At 56.1% G+C, this 13,991-nt stretch overlaps 1 protein-coding gene across 1 annotated transcript; it reads right to left on the bottom strand.

The window, feature by feature from the left end:
- Positions 1–299: 299 nt before the first annotated feature.
- Positions 300–8,593, bottom strand: ZFTA (zinc finger translocation associated). Its single transcript, XM_053277733.1, has 5 exons — positions 8,412–8,593; positions 6,618–7,106; positions 5,277–5,669; positions 3,532–3,957; positions 300–1,493 (listed from the first exon to the last, which is right to left on the bottom strand). The coding sequence occupies exons 1-5, from the start codon at positions 8,455–8,457 to the stop codon at positions 961–963; spliced, it is 1,887 nt and encodes a 628-aa protein (XP_053133708.1). The 5' UTR covers positions 8,458–8,593; the 3' UTR covers positions 300–960.
- Between the last annotated feature and the right edge of the window lie 5,398 nt (positions 8,594–13,991).

The raw sequence follows: 13,991 nt of genomic DNA, 5'->3' as shown, positions 1-13,991 counted from the left end.
ATATATATATATATATAAAGTGTGGTGTACATCGCTTTCTAAATGGAGCTCCCCCTGTCGTGAATGGAGGAAGAGAAAGCCCCTTACCGTGAAATGGCTTTCTGTTAGTTAGGCTACCCTCCCCTCGTATCTGTTCTTTCTCCTTTTGTGTCTACACAGCAATGCTCAGTCGGCAAACCATCACCCCCTGGTGTGGTACAGTCCCACTAAACTGCTTGTTCTGGTGGCTAGTATAAGCCAGCCTTGAATCTGCATGTGGCAATGCTGAATGAAACCAATGCCCATCAAACATCTTAATGTGGTAAGAACAGCTGGTGCTGGATGGATCAACCTAAAGGTTTCCAGACAGTCCTGCTGCTTCCATGGTTGCAGTGAAGGAAAACCAGTCGCTCAGGCACAGGCACTCCCCAAATTATTTGGGGGGCAGTTGTGGGCCAGGCATTTGGATGGAAGCTGGTAGCTAGGTAGGAGTCAATGTGGTCTGCCCCTTGGCCCAGCAGCCAAACCTTAATAAGGCCTAAGGGGTGTCCCTCCCCAGTGGCAAAACTGCAGGACAGAATACATGGCCATCTGCTCTGTGGTCCCCTGGATGCCATGAAGGGAATGCCACACCCCCAGGCATTCATGGCGGAACATCCCCAATTTGGCCCCTTTCCCTTTCCACAGTACAGTGCACCACAGCCCACCCCTCCAAACGATCCTTGCCCTTCCTACAACCTTGGGAGCAGAGCATTCCAGGTTCACAGAGAGAACACCAGAAACCTTTTGCAACTGGAACAGAACATGCACATTAAAATGGACGCCATGAACAAAGAAGTTGGGCTCCTCGGCTTCCATGCCCTTGGTTCCAGACCCAGGAGGAGGCGGCGGTGGCGGCAAACGGAGGCCGCCTGCCGCCGCGGTGGGGAGCAAACGCACGGGCCCGCTCCTCATCCAACAAGGCTCACTCGGGCTGTGCGGCTACACAGTGCACACGGACAGGTTGTAACCAAACGCCATTTTCCCTGTGCGCGGGATGTTGGGCTTGACATCCCGTGGAGGGTTGGCGTCAAGGCTGGCGGCGGTGGCGGTGGCAGCGGCTTTAGAGGCTGCCTGCCCAGGATGTGGGGCCTGGTCGCTCTCGGCGTATGCCTCGAGGATGGTCTGTTTCTCTAGGGCCGTGTACTCCAGCGAGAAGCGGTGTACCTGCAGGATATGCCGCTTGATTGTGCTGACCTTGAGGGTTGCCAGCGTGCCCCCACAGACCATGCAGATCAGGCCATGCCGCTGCTCGTCATAATCCATCAGGTACTCCACCCGCCAGCGCGGCTGGTAGTTCCGATGCTGGCCCCGCCGGGAGGGGGCTCCGGCCGCCGGAGAGGCCACCTCCGTTGACGGCTGTGGGGGATCGAGCCTGGTTGCGGCCTCTTCCTCCTCTTCTCCTGCAGGTGTCGCCCCGTCCTCCTGAAGCTCCCCGGGGGACGAGGGTGGCTTGGCCGCATGTTGGGATTCCCCTGCAAAGACAAAAAGGGGAGCCAGGGATGAGCCAAGAGGCATCTGCTGGCTGGAAACCAACACCATCTTAAGAGGAAAAGGCTCCACGGATGGAGACCGAGGTTCCAACCTGCATCGAGGCCATACATCCAAGTGGATGGAGTCTTGCTATCCAGGCGTTTTCTTCTTTGCCCTTCCACCGATACACAGCTCGTATCGGGTGGGAGCTAGCAGCTTATGAACGGACAAGGCTGCTTTATGCACCATCTGTTGCTCCATCAAAGTCTGCGTTGTCTACCGGCAGCACTTCCTAGTGGGGGGGGCGTGTTTCACGAAGGTCTTTCCCCCATCACCAGATCCTTTTTAACTTGGGTAAACACCAGGGATATAATTTGGGGCCATCTGCATAGCAGGGGCTCTATTGCTTAGCTACAGCCCCTCCCGCAAATGGGACGGGAGTCACACACCCTTATAACAGGCTTCCTTTTACTGGGTCAGACTCATGGTCCCTCTAGCTCAGGATTATCTGCACTGACTGGCAGCAGCTCTCCAAGATTTCAGGCCAGGGTCTTCCCCAGCCCTACCTGGAGATGCTGCCAGGATTGAACCAGGGACCTCCTGCGTGCAAAGCCGAGGCTCCACCCGTGAGATCCATCCCCTCCCATTAAAGTATATCCCTGTTCTCATCTGAGAAATGTTAGAGGAGGGGGCAGGGTCCCTGAGGAACCTGTTCTTGGCGGCCTCAGTGCTGCCTTCACCGTCGACCGAGAAACATCCTCCATAAAAGGTTGATGTGTTCTTACCCGTTCAGAATCTGAGCAAAGGGCCTCTGTCTGTGGGCCGCATATTAAAGTTGGCGTGTGGCACTAGGCAGCAGTCCAGACACTTATCCCGTCTGCTGCCAGTCTCTCCTCTTGCCCTGGTCATGCTTCCAGGACTTCAGAGTTTACATGAGAGCCATCCCAGAAGAGAGGCCGGTTCCAAAAAGCCTGTGACGATACGCCAGCTTCCCCCTCGCTAAAAATGGGAGGTGGTGTGCTTCACTCTTAAACCCCACCCTTCAGCCTAAAGTCTATGGAGCAGTTCAAACCGAACACACCTGTGGCTGCGGCATGACAAGGAAGATATCCCAGAGCTGGGGAAAGTGAAAGCCAAGGACCTCTGAAAAGGAGCTGGAGAACCTTCCCTATGTAAGAAGATAGTGCAGTTGAGGGGTTCCCCCCCACATCTGGATTAGTTGCAAACAAAGAGACAGAAGTCTCACGGTGCTGAAAACCTATTCGAGCCCAACGCATTTCGGCCGAAGCCGTCTTCAAGGGCAAACTAGCACACATAACATGAAAAGTGTTAAAATATACCATCTTAAAACACAATAATATTAAAGTGACCTGTTGGATAAGATGTAAGTGCACAAGGATTACAGTTTTCACAACAGTTTGTTCTAATATTGTGTTAAGAGTTTTATGATGGAATATTTTAACATTTTTCATGTTGTGTCCTAGTTTGCCCTTGAAGGCGGCTTCGGCCGAAATGCGTTGGGCTCTAATAAGTTTTCAGCACCGTGGGACTTCTGTCTCTTCATTTGCAACTGTATTTGGTGCTTCTCGTTTTTCTTCACCGACCCCATCAGGATTAGATGACATTCATTTGCAAGGGATCGCTGGTCTTGTGGCAGCGAGCATGAATTGTCCCTTTTGCTAAGCAGGGTCCACCTTGATTTGCATTTGGATGGGAGACTACATGTGGGGGGACCATAAAGGTATTCCCCTAAGGGGATGAAGCTGTAGCTCAGTAGCAGAGCCTCTTGCTTGGCCTGCAGAAGGTTCCCGGTTCTATCCCTGGCAGCATCTCCAGGTTGGGCTGGGAAAGACCCCTGAGCCTGAAGCCTGGGAGAGAGCAGACAAGTCTGAGCTAAATGGACCAAGGGTAGGAGGCAGCTTAACCATGGAGTTATTTTCTGCTTGAGGCAAACCCAATGGACCCATTCCAATTGCACTCTAGGAAGCTGCCGCCGCCTCTGCCACCACCAGATGCGACCAGCCCCGGTTGCCCCTTTACCCTTGTCCAGCTCTGCGTCCGTCTCAGGCAGGGTCTCCTCTGGATCTGCCAGGCGGGCGGCCTTCTGGCTCCACTCCTGCACGATGAGCGCCTTGACGTGGTGGCTGAGCTGGGTGGAGTCCGGATGCTTCTGCTGGATGTGCCTCTTGATGGTGCTCATCTTGAGGGTGGCCAGGGCACTGCCGCACACCATGCAGACCAGCCCGTGCCGCAGCCCGTTGTAGTCCATCAGGTACTCGACCCGCCAGTGCTCCTGGAAGTAGCGCCGGTGGTCTCTGCCACGGGCCGGGGCAGGCGGGCTGCTGCCCTCCGAGTCCCAGGGGCCGGGCTCTTCCAGCCCTTCCTCGCCGGCGGGGCCGTCCGGAGACAGAGGCGGGTCTGCTTCCTTCATGCTCAGGTCCTGCGGTGCGGGGTCAGACTCCACCTCTGGAGGAATGGGAGAAACAACAGAATGGTTGGATCCTGGGCGTCGCATGGAGACCAGGCTTGCCGCGTCCACCCTTTTACTGGAATCCCAAGGGCCTGAGAGACACTCGGGATCAAGGCAAAAGGGACCTCTGGGCAGCACCTGGTTCCCCCCCCCCCCCCGTTTTCTTGGTTTCAGCAACTTAACTTAGAAGGAGGAAGCTCGATGTATTTTTGCTGCTGTTACTGTGAGCAGTTGGCAGCCAGAAACCCTGGCGGATGGGCTACCAGTCCCTGACCCACAGATCTACCAGAAGGAGATCAAGGATCCAGCCCCACACCCAGAAAAATTCTAGTTGCACCTGAAGATGTGGTTTTAGGCTGGACGGTGGCCCATTGCTCTGTTCTCCGTTGGAGATGGGGGGGTTATTGTCCATTTTGTTTTGGAATGTTATTGTCTGGATCTGGGAGTTCTGGCAGAAGAATGCCGGTGGTGGCGGCAGGAGGGGGGTCCTCCAGGATTCACCTGGAGCCCCCAAGAATCTGCTTCCATCCCCAGGTTACTTTGAAAGCAGGCCTGCAGATCGTAACGGCTTGATCTTGTGCGAAATATTTGGGGGGGGGGGGGCCTTCACGAATAGCTTCAGTCAAGAGCTGGTAACCCTGAAAGAGCAGCTAATATCAAGTATTACCAGTGCCTATATGAGAGGGCCTTCACTCGAGGCACACATGACCAGGCTCAAACTATCATACTTCGGACAGATTATGCGAAGATCCAGCTCCCTTGAGAAGTCCCTAATGCTGGGGGAAATGGAAGGAAAGAGAAGAAGTGGACGACCAGCCGCAAGGTGGATGGACTCAAATAAGACAGCAATGAAGGTACCACTGAGAGACTTTCAAGGACAAGTGGAAGACAGATCATCCTGGAGAGAATCTCTCTATGTGGTCGCTAAGAGTCAACACCGACTTGACAGCACTTCATCCATCAATGTGAGAGGGAGACATCTTCCATCCGCTACTAGCCATGGGCACAGAATAAGAAGGATTTGAAATAAAGAACCTAAAGGAATTGAGCTTGGGTTTCTCAAACCCGAGTCCCTGGCTGATGTTGGACTTCAACTCCCATCATCCCCAGCCACTGTGGCTGGGGATGATGGGAGTTGTTGTCCAAGAACAGCTGGGGCCTCTAGCTGGAGAATCCTTGCCATAGATGGCAGCCGGTCCAGTTGGTCAGGAAAAGGGGCTACCCTCCACATTGCCAGTGTTGGCTCCAAGGGCCCGGAGCTCAGCCTGCTGGTTCCCCACCTGCCCTCCCCCTCTCGGCCCCCTTCACATCTCACCCACGGGTGTCTCCCCTGGGCCCTCGCCCTCGGCGGCCAGCACCGCTGTGCGGGAGTTCCACGCCTCGAGGATGGCGGCCTTCTCGGCGGGGCTGAAGCCCAGGGAGCTGGGGTGGGCATCCATCACATGCCGCTTGATGTCGTCCAGGTTGAGGCTGGGCAGGGAGGAGCCGCACATCATGCAGAAGAGCCGGTTGCCCTGCGGGTCGTAGTCCATCAGGAACTCCGACTGGAACCAGCTCTGCAGGGACTCCTTCAGGTACCGCTCCAGACTCCGGGCCTCCCCGGCCGAGGTGGCTTTCAGGCCCAACCCGGACGGACGGCGGCCCCCCCGAGAGGAGAGGGGGCCCGGACCACGTCTCCTCCTGCGGCTTCCGCCAGGCGGAAATTCTCCTGCAGGGAAGCAGAGGCTGGGTCACTTTCCCCCTCCGATGTCACAAGCTACCGGGTTCCGGCACTGGCGGCAGTTTCTTGGGGGATCCAAAATAGCCGCAGAATGTTATGAATATGGCTGTCAGAAAAGCCACTGCTCCCTGTTAATCTGGACTGGCTCCAATCTGGAACGCCCCTCTCCGGTTAGGCCCAGGGGTGTGCTTACTCCGTGCTAATTCTGCTGTGCCCTCAAGGATTTCAGAGCAATGGTCCCCGCCTTTTAGCCTCGCAACAGCCCTGCAAGGTAGACTAGTCAGAGGGGCCCAAACCTACCCGACAGGCTTGGGGCCAAATCAGGGCTTGCTCCCTGAGCCCCAGCCTCTAACCAATGTACTACACCATGGATATTTGATCATTTCTGGTTTTAATGAAAGGCTGCCAACCACCCTGCCCCGCCCCACAAAAAATGGACAGACTGCAACCATGAAGCTGACCTGAACCTGCACATCAACATTGGTTCAAAAGTTGTTATTATTTGTAATTGAAGTAGATCTGAACCTCAACCTAAATCTCTTGGGTGCCTTAAACGAATTAAATCCCTGAACCCACCATGCGGGAGCCAGTTCAAAACAAGTGGTTTGATTAGCAGGGATTCCGCTTGCAGTCCTATGATGGCCGTTTTGTTCTCTTGTGGACTGGGTTAGCAAAAGCCTTACAAAGTTTCAAAAATGCCATTTTTAGAAACAAAACATTGTCAAAGTAAGAAGTCTTATACTTGCTGTTCAGAGTTCCACTGCGAGCAAGGAAGTCGGATGTTATTCTGCACAGCCCGTCTCTATAATTTGTTCAACGTGTCTGAACCAGAGTTCTATACGGAGGAGCTGGACCAGAGTGGTTCAAGGCCCTGGTTTGCAACCAGGCTTGTGCCACCACCCACCAGCCAGAGGCAAACGGGCCGGGCGCTCTTACCGGGTTCCCCTTGCTGCCCGTCGGAGGCTTCCCCCAGGTCTCGGACTCCGTCGGCCTCTGCTTCCAGGCCCAGGTGGGCGTCCCAGCTGTTCATGATCACTTCCTTCTCCTGGGCGCTCCAGGTCAGGGAGTAGGGATGCTTCTGGCGGATGTGCCTCTTGATGGTGCTGAGCTTCAGGGTGGCGAGCGAACTCCCACACACCATACAGATCATGCCGTGCCGGGCGGCGTTGAAGTCCATCAGGTACTCGGCCCTCCAGTGCTCGTGGTAATAACGGCGGTGGTCCCGCCCAGGGATCCGGCTCTTGCCGGGCCGCGAGGCCCGTTCTTCGCAGTGGTCCGAGTACTTGCGCCCTCCGGGCAGGAGCACAGAAGGGTCCTTGGAGCTCCTCTGGAAGAGGCCATTTCCAGCAGGCTGCGAGGGGTGCCCGGGGCTCAGCTCGCTGCTGTTCTGAGAATCGGATGCTTCCTCTGGGAACGGGGATTCTCCTGTTGAGACACCAAGGCCCGGCACTTAGAAGTCAGACCGGCAACTAGGTCTATCGACGCCCTAGCCGTAGCAGCTAGTTGGAGCCTCCAAAGGCTGAGGCCGCCTCTCTGCGTAACCGGAGGCTCAGGACATGGGATAGCGTATAACGGAGATGGGGAAGGTGCAGAAGAGGAACACTGAAGTGACGAAGTGGCTGGAGACCCTTGTCTATGTGCAAAAGGCTCAAGTAGCTTAGGGGTGGGGTTTTTTTTAAAAAAAGTTTAGGGGGAAGGGTCGATGGGAAAGGATGAATGTTGATAAAACCTCGGGCAGTGTGGTTCGGACAGTGGGCAGAGGCGTGCCTGGGCTGAACTAGCCAGTCAGTTAATAGCAGCTGAAATTCTGGTACCCAGCAATATTCCAGTGCAAACTTTGGCACAAGGTAGTTTCCATCCTTCTTTAAGAAACCTGAGGAAAGGCTGCAATTGGAGAAGGGCAACAGTCTTAAAGGGGCATGGGGGGGGAGGAAGGGGGGCCCTTCTTAAAGGGCCAGAGAGCGACCTGGTGAGAGAACTGCCGGCCCATCCGAGGGAGGGAGGAAAGAAGGGAGGTGTTGAACCTCCGGGGCAAGGGGTTAGGATGCTCTCCGTCCAGCCCCACAACCCCGAGAGGTCCCCGCCCTCGAGAGGTCTACAGTCTCTGTTTGACAGCCGGGAGTGGGGAGGGGGACCAGATCTCCTGGCTCGGCAGCGCCTAAGTCCTGCCACTTTAAGAAAGCGGGCGGTGGGGTTGAAGGGCCGCGAAAGGAAGAGGAGGGGGGCTCCGTCTTAAAGGTGCAAGCGCCCGGCTCCAAAAGGCGCCGGGAGCTCCCGGGACCCACGGGCTGGCCCCCGCCCCACAGCTGGCTGCGCCCAGAGCGAGCCAGCCAGCCCCTGGGGCAGCAGCGGCAGCAGCATCCGGACAGGCCCCCTGGGTGGAAGCCCGGGCCGGCCCCCAGCGCCGCCTTCCCAGCCGAGAGGGGCTTGGCCAGGCGCGCTCCTTTGTGCCCCTCGCGAGTCGGCTTCTGCCGGGGATGCTGCTGATGCTGATGCTGCCGCTGCCATCTGCCAGGCGGCTGTTGTGCAGGAGAAGATGGAGGAGGAGGCGGCGGCGGCAGGCGGGGGTTGGGAGGCGGCGGGCAGAGTCCTCCGGGGGCCACCCCGCCTCTGCTCCCCCCCCTCGCGCCGCGGATCTCTGGGGCGCCGCTCGCTGCCTGCCCGAGACCAGCAGGTGGCGAGGAGGAGGAGGAGAAGGAAGAGCTGGGGGGGGGCGGCTTTTGTTCTCACCTGGCTCGCGGGGCTCCCGCTTGATGGCCAGCCCGGGGGGCTCCATGCCTGCCGCGGCCTTCTAGGCGCCCATGCCCGGCCGGGACCAGCCGCCTCCTCCCGCCGTTGCTGCTGGGGCCAGCTCGGCGCCGGCCCTGGATTCGGTCCCGGGGCTGCGCGCTGCTGCTGCTGCTGCTGCTGCTGCTGCTGCTGCTGCTGCGGCTCCCCAGGCGGGCGTCTGGCTGATCGGAGCCCCGCCGCGCGCGGCTGGCTGGCTGGCTGGCTGGCTCGCCCGCCCTCCCGTCCCGGCTCCGCGCCTCCTGCTCCTGCTGCTGCAGCCTCCGCCGAGGACGAGGCAGGCAGGCTCCGGCTGGCCAGGGTGGAGAGGAGGAGGAGGAGGAGGATGCCTTTCCCCCCGGGGCCCCTGGGGCTCCTTTAGGGGCTCCTGGGTAAATTTAAAGGGGCCGCGCTCTATTTCTGCGGCAGGCGGGCGGGGGCGGGGAGCCAAGAGGGTGATGCTGCTGCTGCTGCGCCCGCATCCCCACCCCCACCCCAGGGAGGAGGGAGCCCCCCGGGGCTCCCAGCTCCGTCCCCCCTCCCCCAGCCAGAGAGGCCTTCCCGGAGCTGCTTCTGCGCCCTCTTTCCTGGCCCCGGGGGAGGAGAGGGGCAGACTGGGCGCAGGGGGCAGATCTCACGAAGTGGGTGGCTTCCAAGAACCCGCCCTCCTCCCCCAGCTCCCCTCCTTCATTCTCTCCCTCACTCCGAGGGGCTGCTGGTGGGGGGGGCCCTCTCCCCCAGGCTGCGCCCCTGGAACCTGCGGATGCTGCCTCCTCCTGCAGCAACCTCTTCCTCCGTCGGCTCAGCGGCCCGGTGCAGAGACCACCTAGGAATATGCCCGCGTGCATCATTGGGGGGGGGCTGCCGGGTGCAGGAAGGGGCCAAGGAGGCGCCCAGAGCCCGGTCTGGAGGAGGACACAGTCACCACCACCTGGTAGTTGCCTGCCTCCTTTTCAGCTGTGCAGGAGGCAGAAGTTCAGCAGGCAAAGCCTCCTGCAGGCTGGAGCTGCTGCTGTGGCAAGGCAAAGCTTCCCCCACTGAGCTCCTGCCTGAACTGTGACTGCCACGGCGCCCGCTCTCCCCTCTCCCAGCCCTCCTGTTTCCTGCAAAGCACTGGGGGGACTTGCTCTGGGGGCCTGGGGGGGGCGGGTTGCCAATGGACCAGAGAAACCACGTCTAGCCTGCTCTTGTACCTTTAACTGCAGTCTGAGCTGCAGAAATGGGGAAGTGGAGCTTTTCGTGGTGCTGAGATGGGGTTAAGCCTGATCACCCGCCAGGCACAGGAAGAGGGCCTCATTAAAAACAGGTTGCCAGCCCTGCTAACTTCTAGGCCTAGGATCTGTAATCATCAATTGATCAGTTAGGGTATTCGAGTAAAGATTTGTTCAACTGAAAGAGGTGCCACCATGATCCCCAGAGCAGATTTCCTAAAAGGGTCATTCAGTAGTAGAGCGCACACTTGCAGGGAAATCCCAGGGTTCACTATCTGGCAGCATCTGCAGGTGACCCTGGGAAAGACCTCTGCCTGAAACCGTGGAGAGCTGCTGCCAGCCAGTGTAGGGGAACCTGAGAGAGAGAGAGCCCAAGGGCCTGACTCAGGATAAGGTTTGGGCTGCCCTTCCCCGCCTTTTTAAAAATTGAATGTAGTGCCTTTGTTCAGGAGTCCATAGCAATCCAGTGTGTCGTGTTCTGCTGCAAACTTAAATCTGGGAGATAAGAAGAAGAAAGTGGATGGAGAGAAGATACTAAAAAATCTCCCGTTTCTTCAGAATTCTAAACTGAATTGAAGTAGTTGCTTAACTTTCATCTTTCCCACTGAGGAAAAACTTGGTCAGAGCAGCCTTTTGCAAGCATGTGCTTGGCTTTTGTTTTTGTTTTCAAAAATTCAAAGAGAGCAAACTTTGTTGCTAGCAAACAAAATGTGTTGGTACTAAAATTAAAGGGGGGGGGAATAAGTCAAATATCTTAAAGAGTGGGAGACTCAGAAATGGATTGTCCTTTTTAAACCAATTAGAGGCCTGCCAGATATTTGCTTTTTTAAAATGCAGCAAACCCAAGCCTTTTCTTTGCATCGGATGCATCTTGAAAATATCGAAGATTTGCATCCAAGTAGTAGAAATGCTGCTTTGATGGTTAAGGAGCAGTATGCTGAAAACGAGTAAAGAAACACATTCCAGTTCTTGCTGAGTCTGGTCATGTTTCATTTGAGGGTAGGCCCACTGGTTGTGATAAGACTCTCTCCCAAGGCAAGGATGTCTTTCAGCATCTTCCTAGATCACTGCTGCCTGATATAGTACCAGCGGGGATTTGAACCACCAACCTCAGGCTTGCTAGGCAAGTCATTTCCCGCTGCGCCATTAGGTGGCTCAGGCCAACTCTACACATGTGTTTTTAGAAGGGAAGGGGGCTGACTTAGCTTTCAGAAGATCCTCTGTTGCCAAGACATATGGGACCATTTCTCTGTCTCTTCTCTGCCCTCCTGTCCACCAAACGAAGTCCATTCGTGAGCTCTGGGGGACACAGGCAGTGGGGGCCCACAGAGGGCAGTTCACCAAGGGCCTGAAATCCAGTCTGTGCCTTCAAGTAATCCTCTGCCCCACCCCCAGGCGGAAATCCTCCAAGGGTGGATCCACAATACCTCTGCAGGGGTGGGAGACCAGTTAGGGTCATCTGCTCTCTGAGGCTTCTGGATCCTCATGGATTCTTGACAGCTCTGGGTGAGTTTCCTGCTGAGAAAGTGGATGATCCTGTTGACGCCCTGGTCTCCCTCTGATAGAAGGAGATGGGTCGGGCGATCGACACGGTCATGCCTAGGCGTCCTCTCCCGACCTGCTGAGCCCAAGTGACTCCCTGGTATACGGGTGAGTTGCAGACAGTGAAGCAGGCTGGTAGATGGCTTGAGCGTCGTTGGCGGAAAACTCAGAATGAATGTGACCGAACACTGGCTAGAGCCCATATTAGAGCCTACTCTATGGCAGTGATGGCGACGGAGAAATCCTATTTTTCCGCCACCATTGCGTGAGCTCAATGTCATCCAACAGAGCTTTTTCGAGTGGTTCTGGGCCTCCTAGGTGAGGACCCCAAAAACCATCAAACAGAACCCTCGGCAGCCCGCTGTGACCAATTTGCATTCCATTTTGCAGATAAAATCGCTCATATCTGTTCTGACTTGGATGCTAAGATTTTTGCGGCGCCGGAACTGGATGTTGCCAACGCACCGCCTGGTCTTGTTCTATTGGATGGTTTTCAGACTGTGTTGCCTGAGGAGGCGGACAGGCTGCTTGGAAGGCTGATGCCTACCACGTGTGTCCTCGGCCCTTGCCCTTGATGGTTGTTGAAGGCTTGTCCATGGGTGGCAGGGGTGGTGAATGCCTCTCTAGAGCAGGGGGTGGGCCCCCCTTGTCTGAAAGAGGCAGTTATTAGGTCCCTCCTTTAAAAGCCCTCATTGGACCCAGATGACTTAAATAACTTTCGGCCAGTTCCAGATTTCCCCTTCTTGGGCAAGGTGTTGGAGATTATGGTGCCAGGCAGCCCTGGATGAATCTGATCACTTAGACCCTTTCCAGTCTGGCTTCCGACCTGGATATGGGATGGAAACTGCCTTGGTCGCCCTGGTGGATGATCTACGCCGAGCGATAGACAGAGGGAGTGTGACTCTGTTGATCCTCCTGGACCACTTGGCGGCTTTCGATACCATCGCCCATGGTATCCTTCTGGGATGTCTCTCTGGGTTGAGACTTGGGGGCATGGTTATATGGTGGCTCGACTCCTAGCTGGAGGGCCGTACTCAGAAGGTGGTGCTGGGGGATGCCTGTTCTACCCCTTGGCCTTGGCCTGTGTGGTGCCACATGGGTATTATTCTGCCCTGCAGACTAACATTTACATGAAACCTCTGGGAGAGGCCATCCTTGGGTGTGGGCTGCGATGCCATCAGTATGCTGATGACCCCCAGCTCTACCTATTCTTTAAGTCAGCAGACACCAGGCAGGCAGCGGATGCTCTGAACCGGGGCTTGGAGGCTGTTCTGGACTGGATGGGGGCAAACAAGCTGAAACTTAATCCAGATAAGACAGAAGTGCTCTGGGTTGGTAGAACTGATCATCCAAGTAATGAGGCGAATCTGGTCCTGGACGGGGTCACGCTCCCTCTGAAAGACAACGTCCGCAGCTTGGCGGTGCTTCTGGCCCCCACGCTGTCCTTGGAGGTGCAGGTGGCGGCGGTGTGCAGAAGTTCATAATTAAACCAAGGAATTCTCTGCCACGGGATGTGGTGATGGCCACCAGCTTGGATGGCTTTAGAAGGGGCTTAGACAAATGCATGGTCTACCAGTCTGGTGTCTAGAGGAGTCCTGCTTAGCAAAGGGGGCCATCCATGCTTGCTCCCAGCTCTTCCTCTGCCCTCCCTTACCTTGCCTGCTCCTTTGCCTGAAGGTCCGCCTCTAACCCTCCAGGTGGTGCCCAAGTGCAGCTTTGGCCAGGCTAGCCCTTCCCCTCTGTCTTCTTGACTAGGGCCGCTGCCCGGATTGGTCCCATGGAGGGAGAGAAGGTGGGGTTTTACAGGAGGCAGAGGGTTGGCTCGACAGCGAGGAGGGGAGCCTAGAGTAACCCATCCTGAGAAGGGAGGTCCGGGGAAGCCATTTTTCAACCACCCACATGGGGGCATGGCTGGGCCAGTCGGATTAAGTTGGGGCCCTTGCATAGAGAGCTGCATTGGTGGTCGGCCTCATCCAGTTGGGCCAGGCTCCCCTCCAACTGGGAATCCCTGTTTTTCATTTCAAAAACAAAAGCAAAACAGGGAATCCCTTTGTCTCTTATCTCCATCAGATGACAGCAGTGGGTGAGGGTACGACATAACCAAGGATAACAACGTGTATAACTGAAGAGCTGTGAGGGCGCAGTGGAGAAGCAGCTTGCCAAGACTGCAAGGGCCTAGTAAAATTCCGGGTCTCACCCGGATTTTAAGCATCGCACCCAGATTGCTGAGCCCACCCGGATTTCAGCTTTCATTTAATTGTTTAAAAAAGGGGGGAAAGCTAAGCCCAGGGATTCTCAACATTGGGCCCCCAGATGTTCTTGGACTTCAACTACCATAAACCCCAACCAAAGGCCGCTGGGGCTGGGGATTGTGGGAATTGAAGTCCAACAACATCTGGGGACCCAACGCTGAGAATCCCTGCTCTAGCCCTTGTAGAAGCGGAGTTATGGAGCAAAACGTGCCGTCACTCTTCTGCTCAGAAGTTATTTCCAAGCCAGTTTACATAATATGCAGATTAGGCACTTGGATTTGGATAGCCGGAATAGGGCCACCCTTATCTGTAGTCACCTATATTGGGTGGCAGCAGCGATATAGGAAGGTGCTGAAGGCATCACCTCACACTGGAGGCGCTGGCAAACCACTCCTGCATTCTACCAAGATCTCTAGGAGTCGGGTTGACACTGACCCGACGGCACAATCTTTCTTTCCAATCACTGAAAAAGAAAGAAAGAAAGAAAATAAATAAATAAATAAATAAATAAATAAATAAGACCACCCCCAAGCATAACT

Source organism: Hemicordylus capensis, chromosome 14 (genome assembly GCF_027244095.1).
Source record: "Hemicordylus capensis ecotype Gifberg chromosome 14, rHemCap1.1.pri, whole genome shotgun sequence".
Taxonomy (NCBI): Eukaryota; Metazoa; Chordata; class Lepidosauria; order Squamata; family Cordylidae; genus Hemicordylus; species Hemicordylus capensis.
Note: the sequence above shows the minus strand (reverse complement) of the source record. Positions and strands in the feature narration are given on the sequence as shown.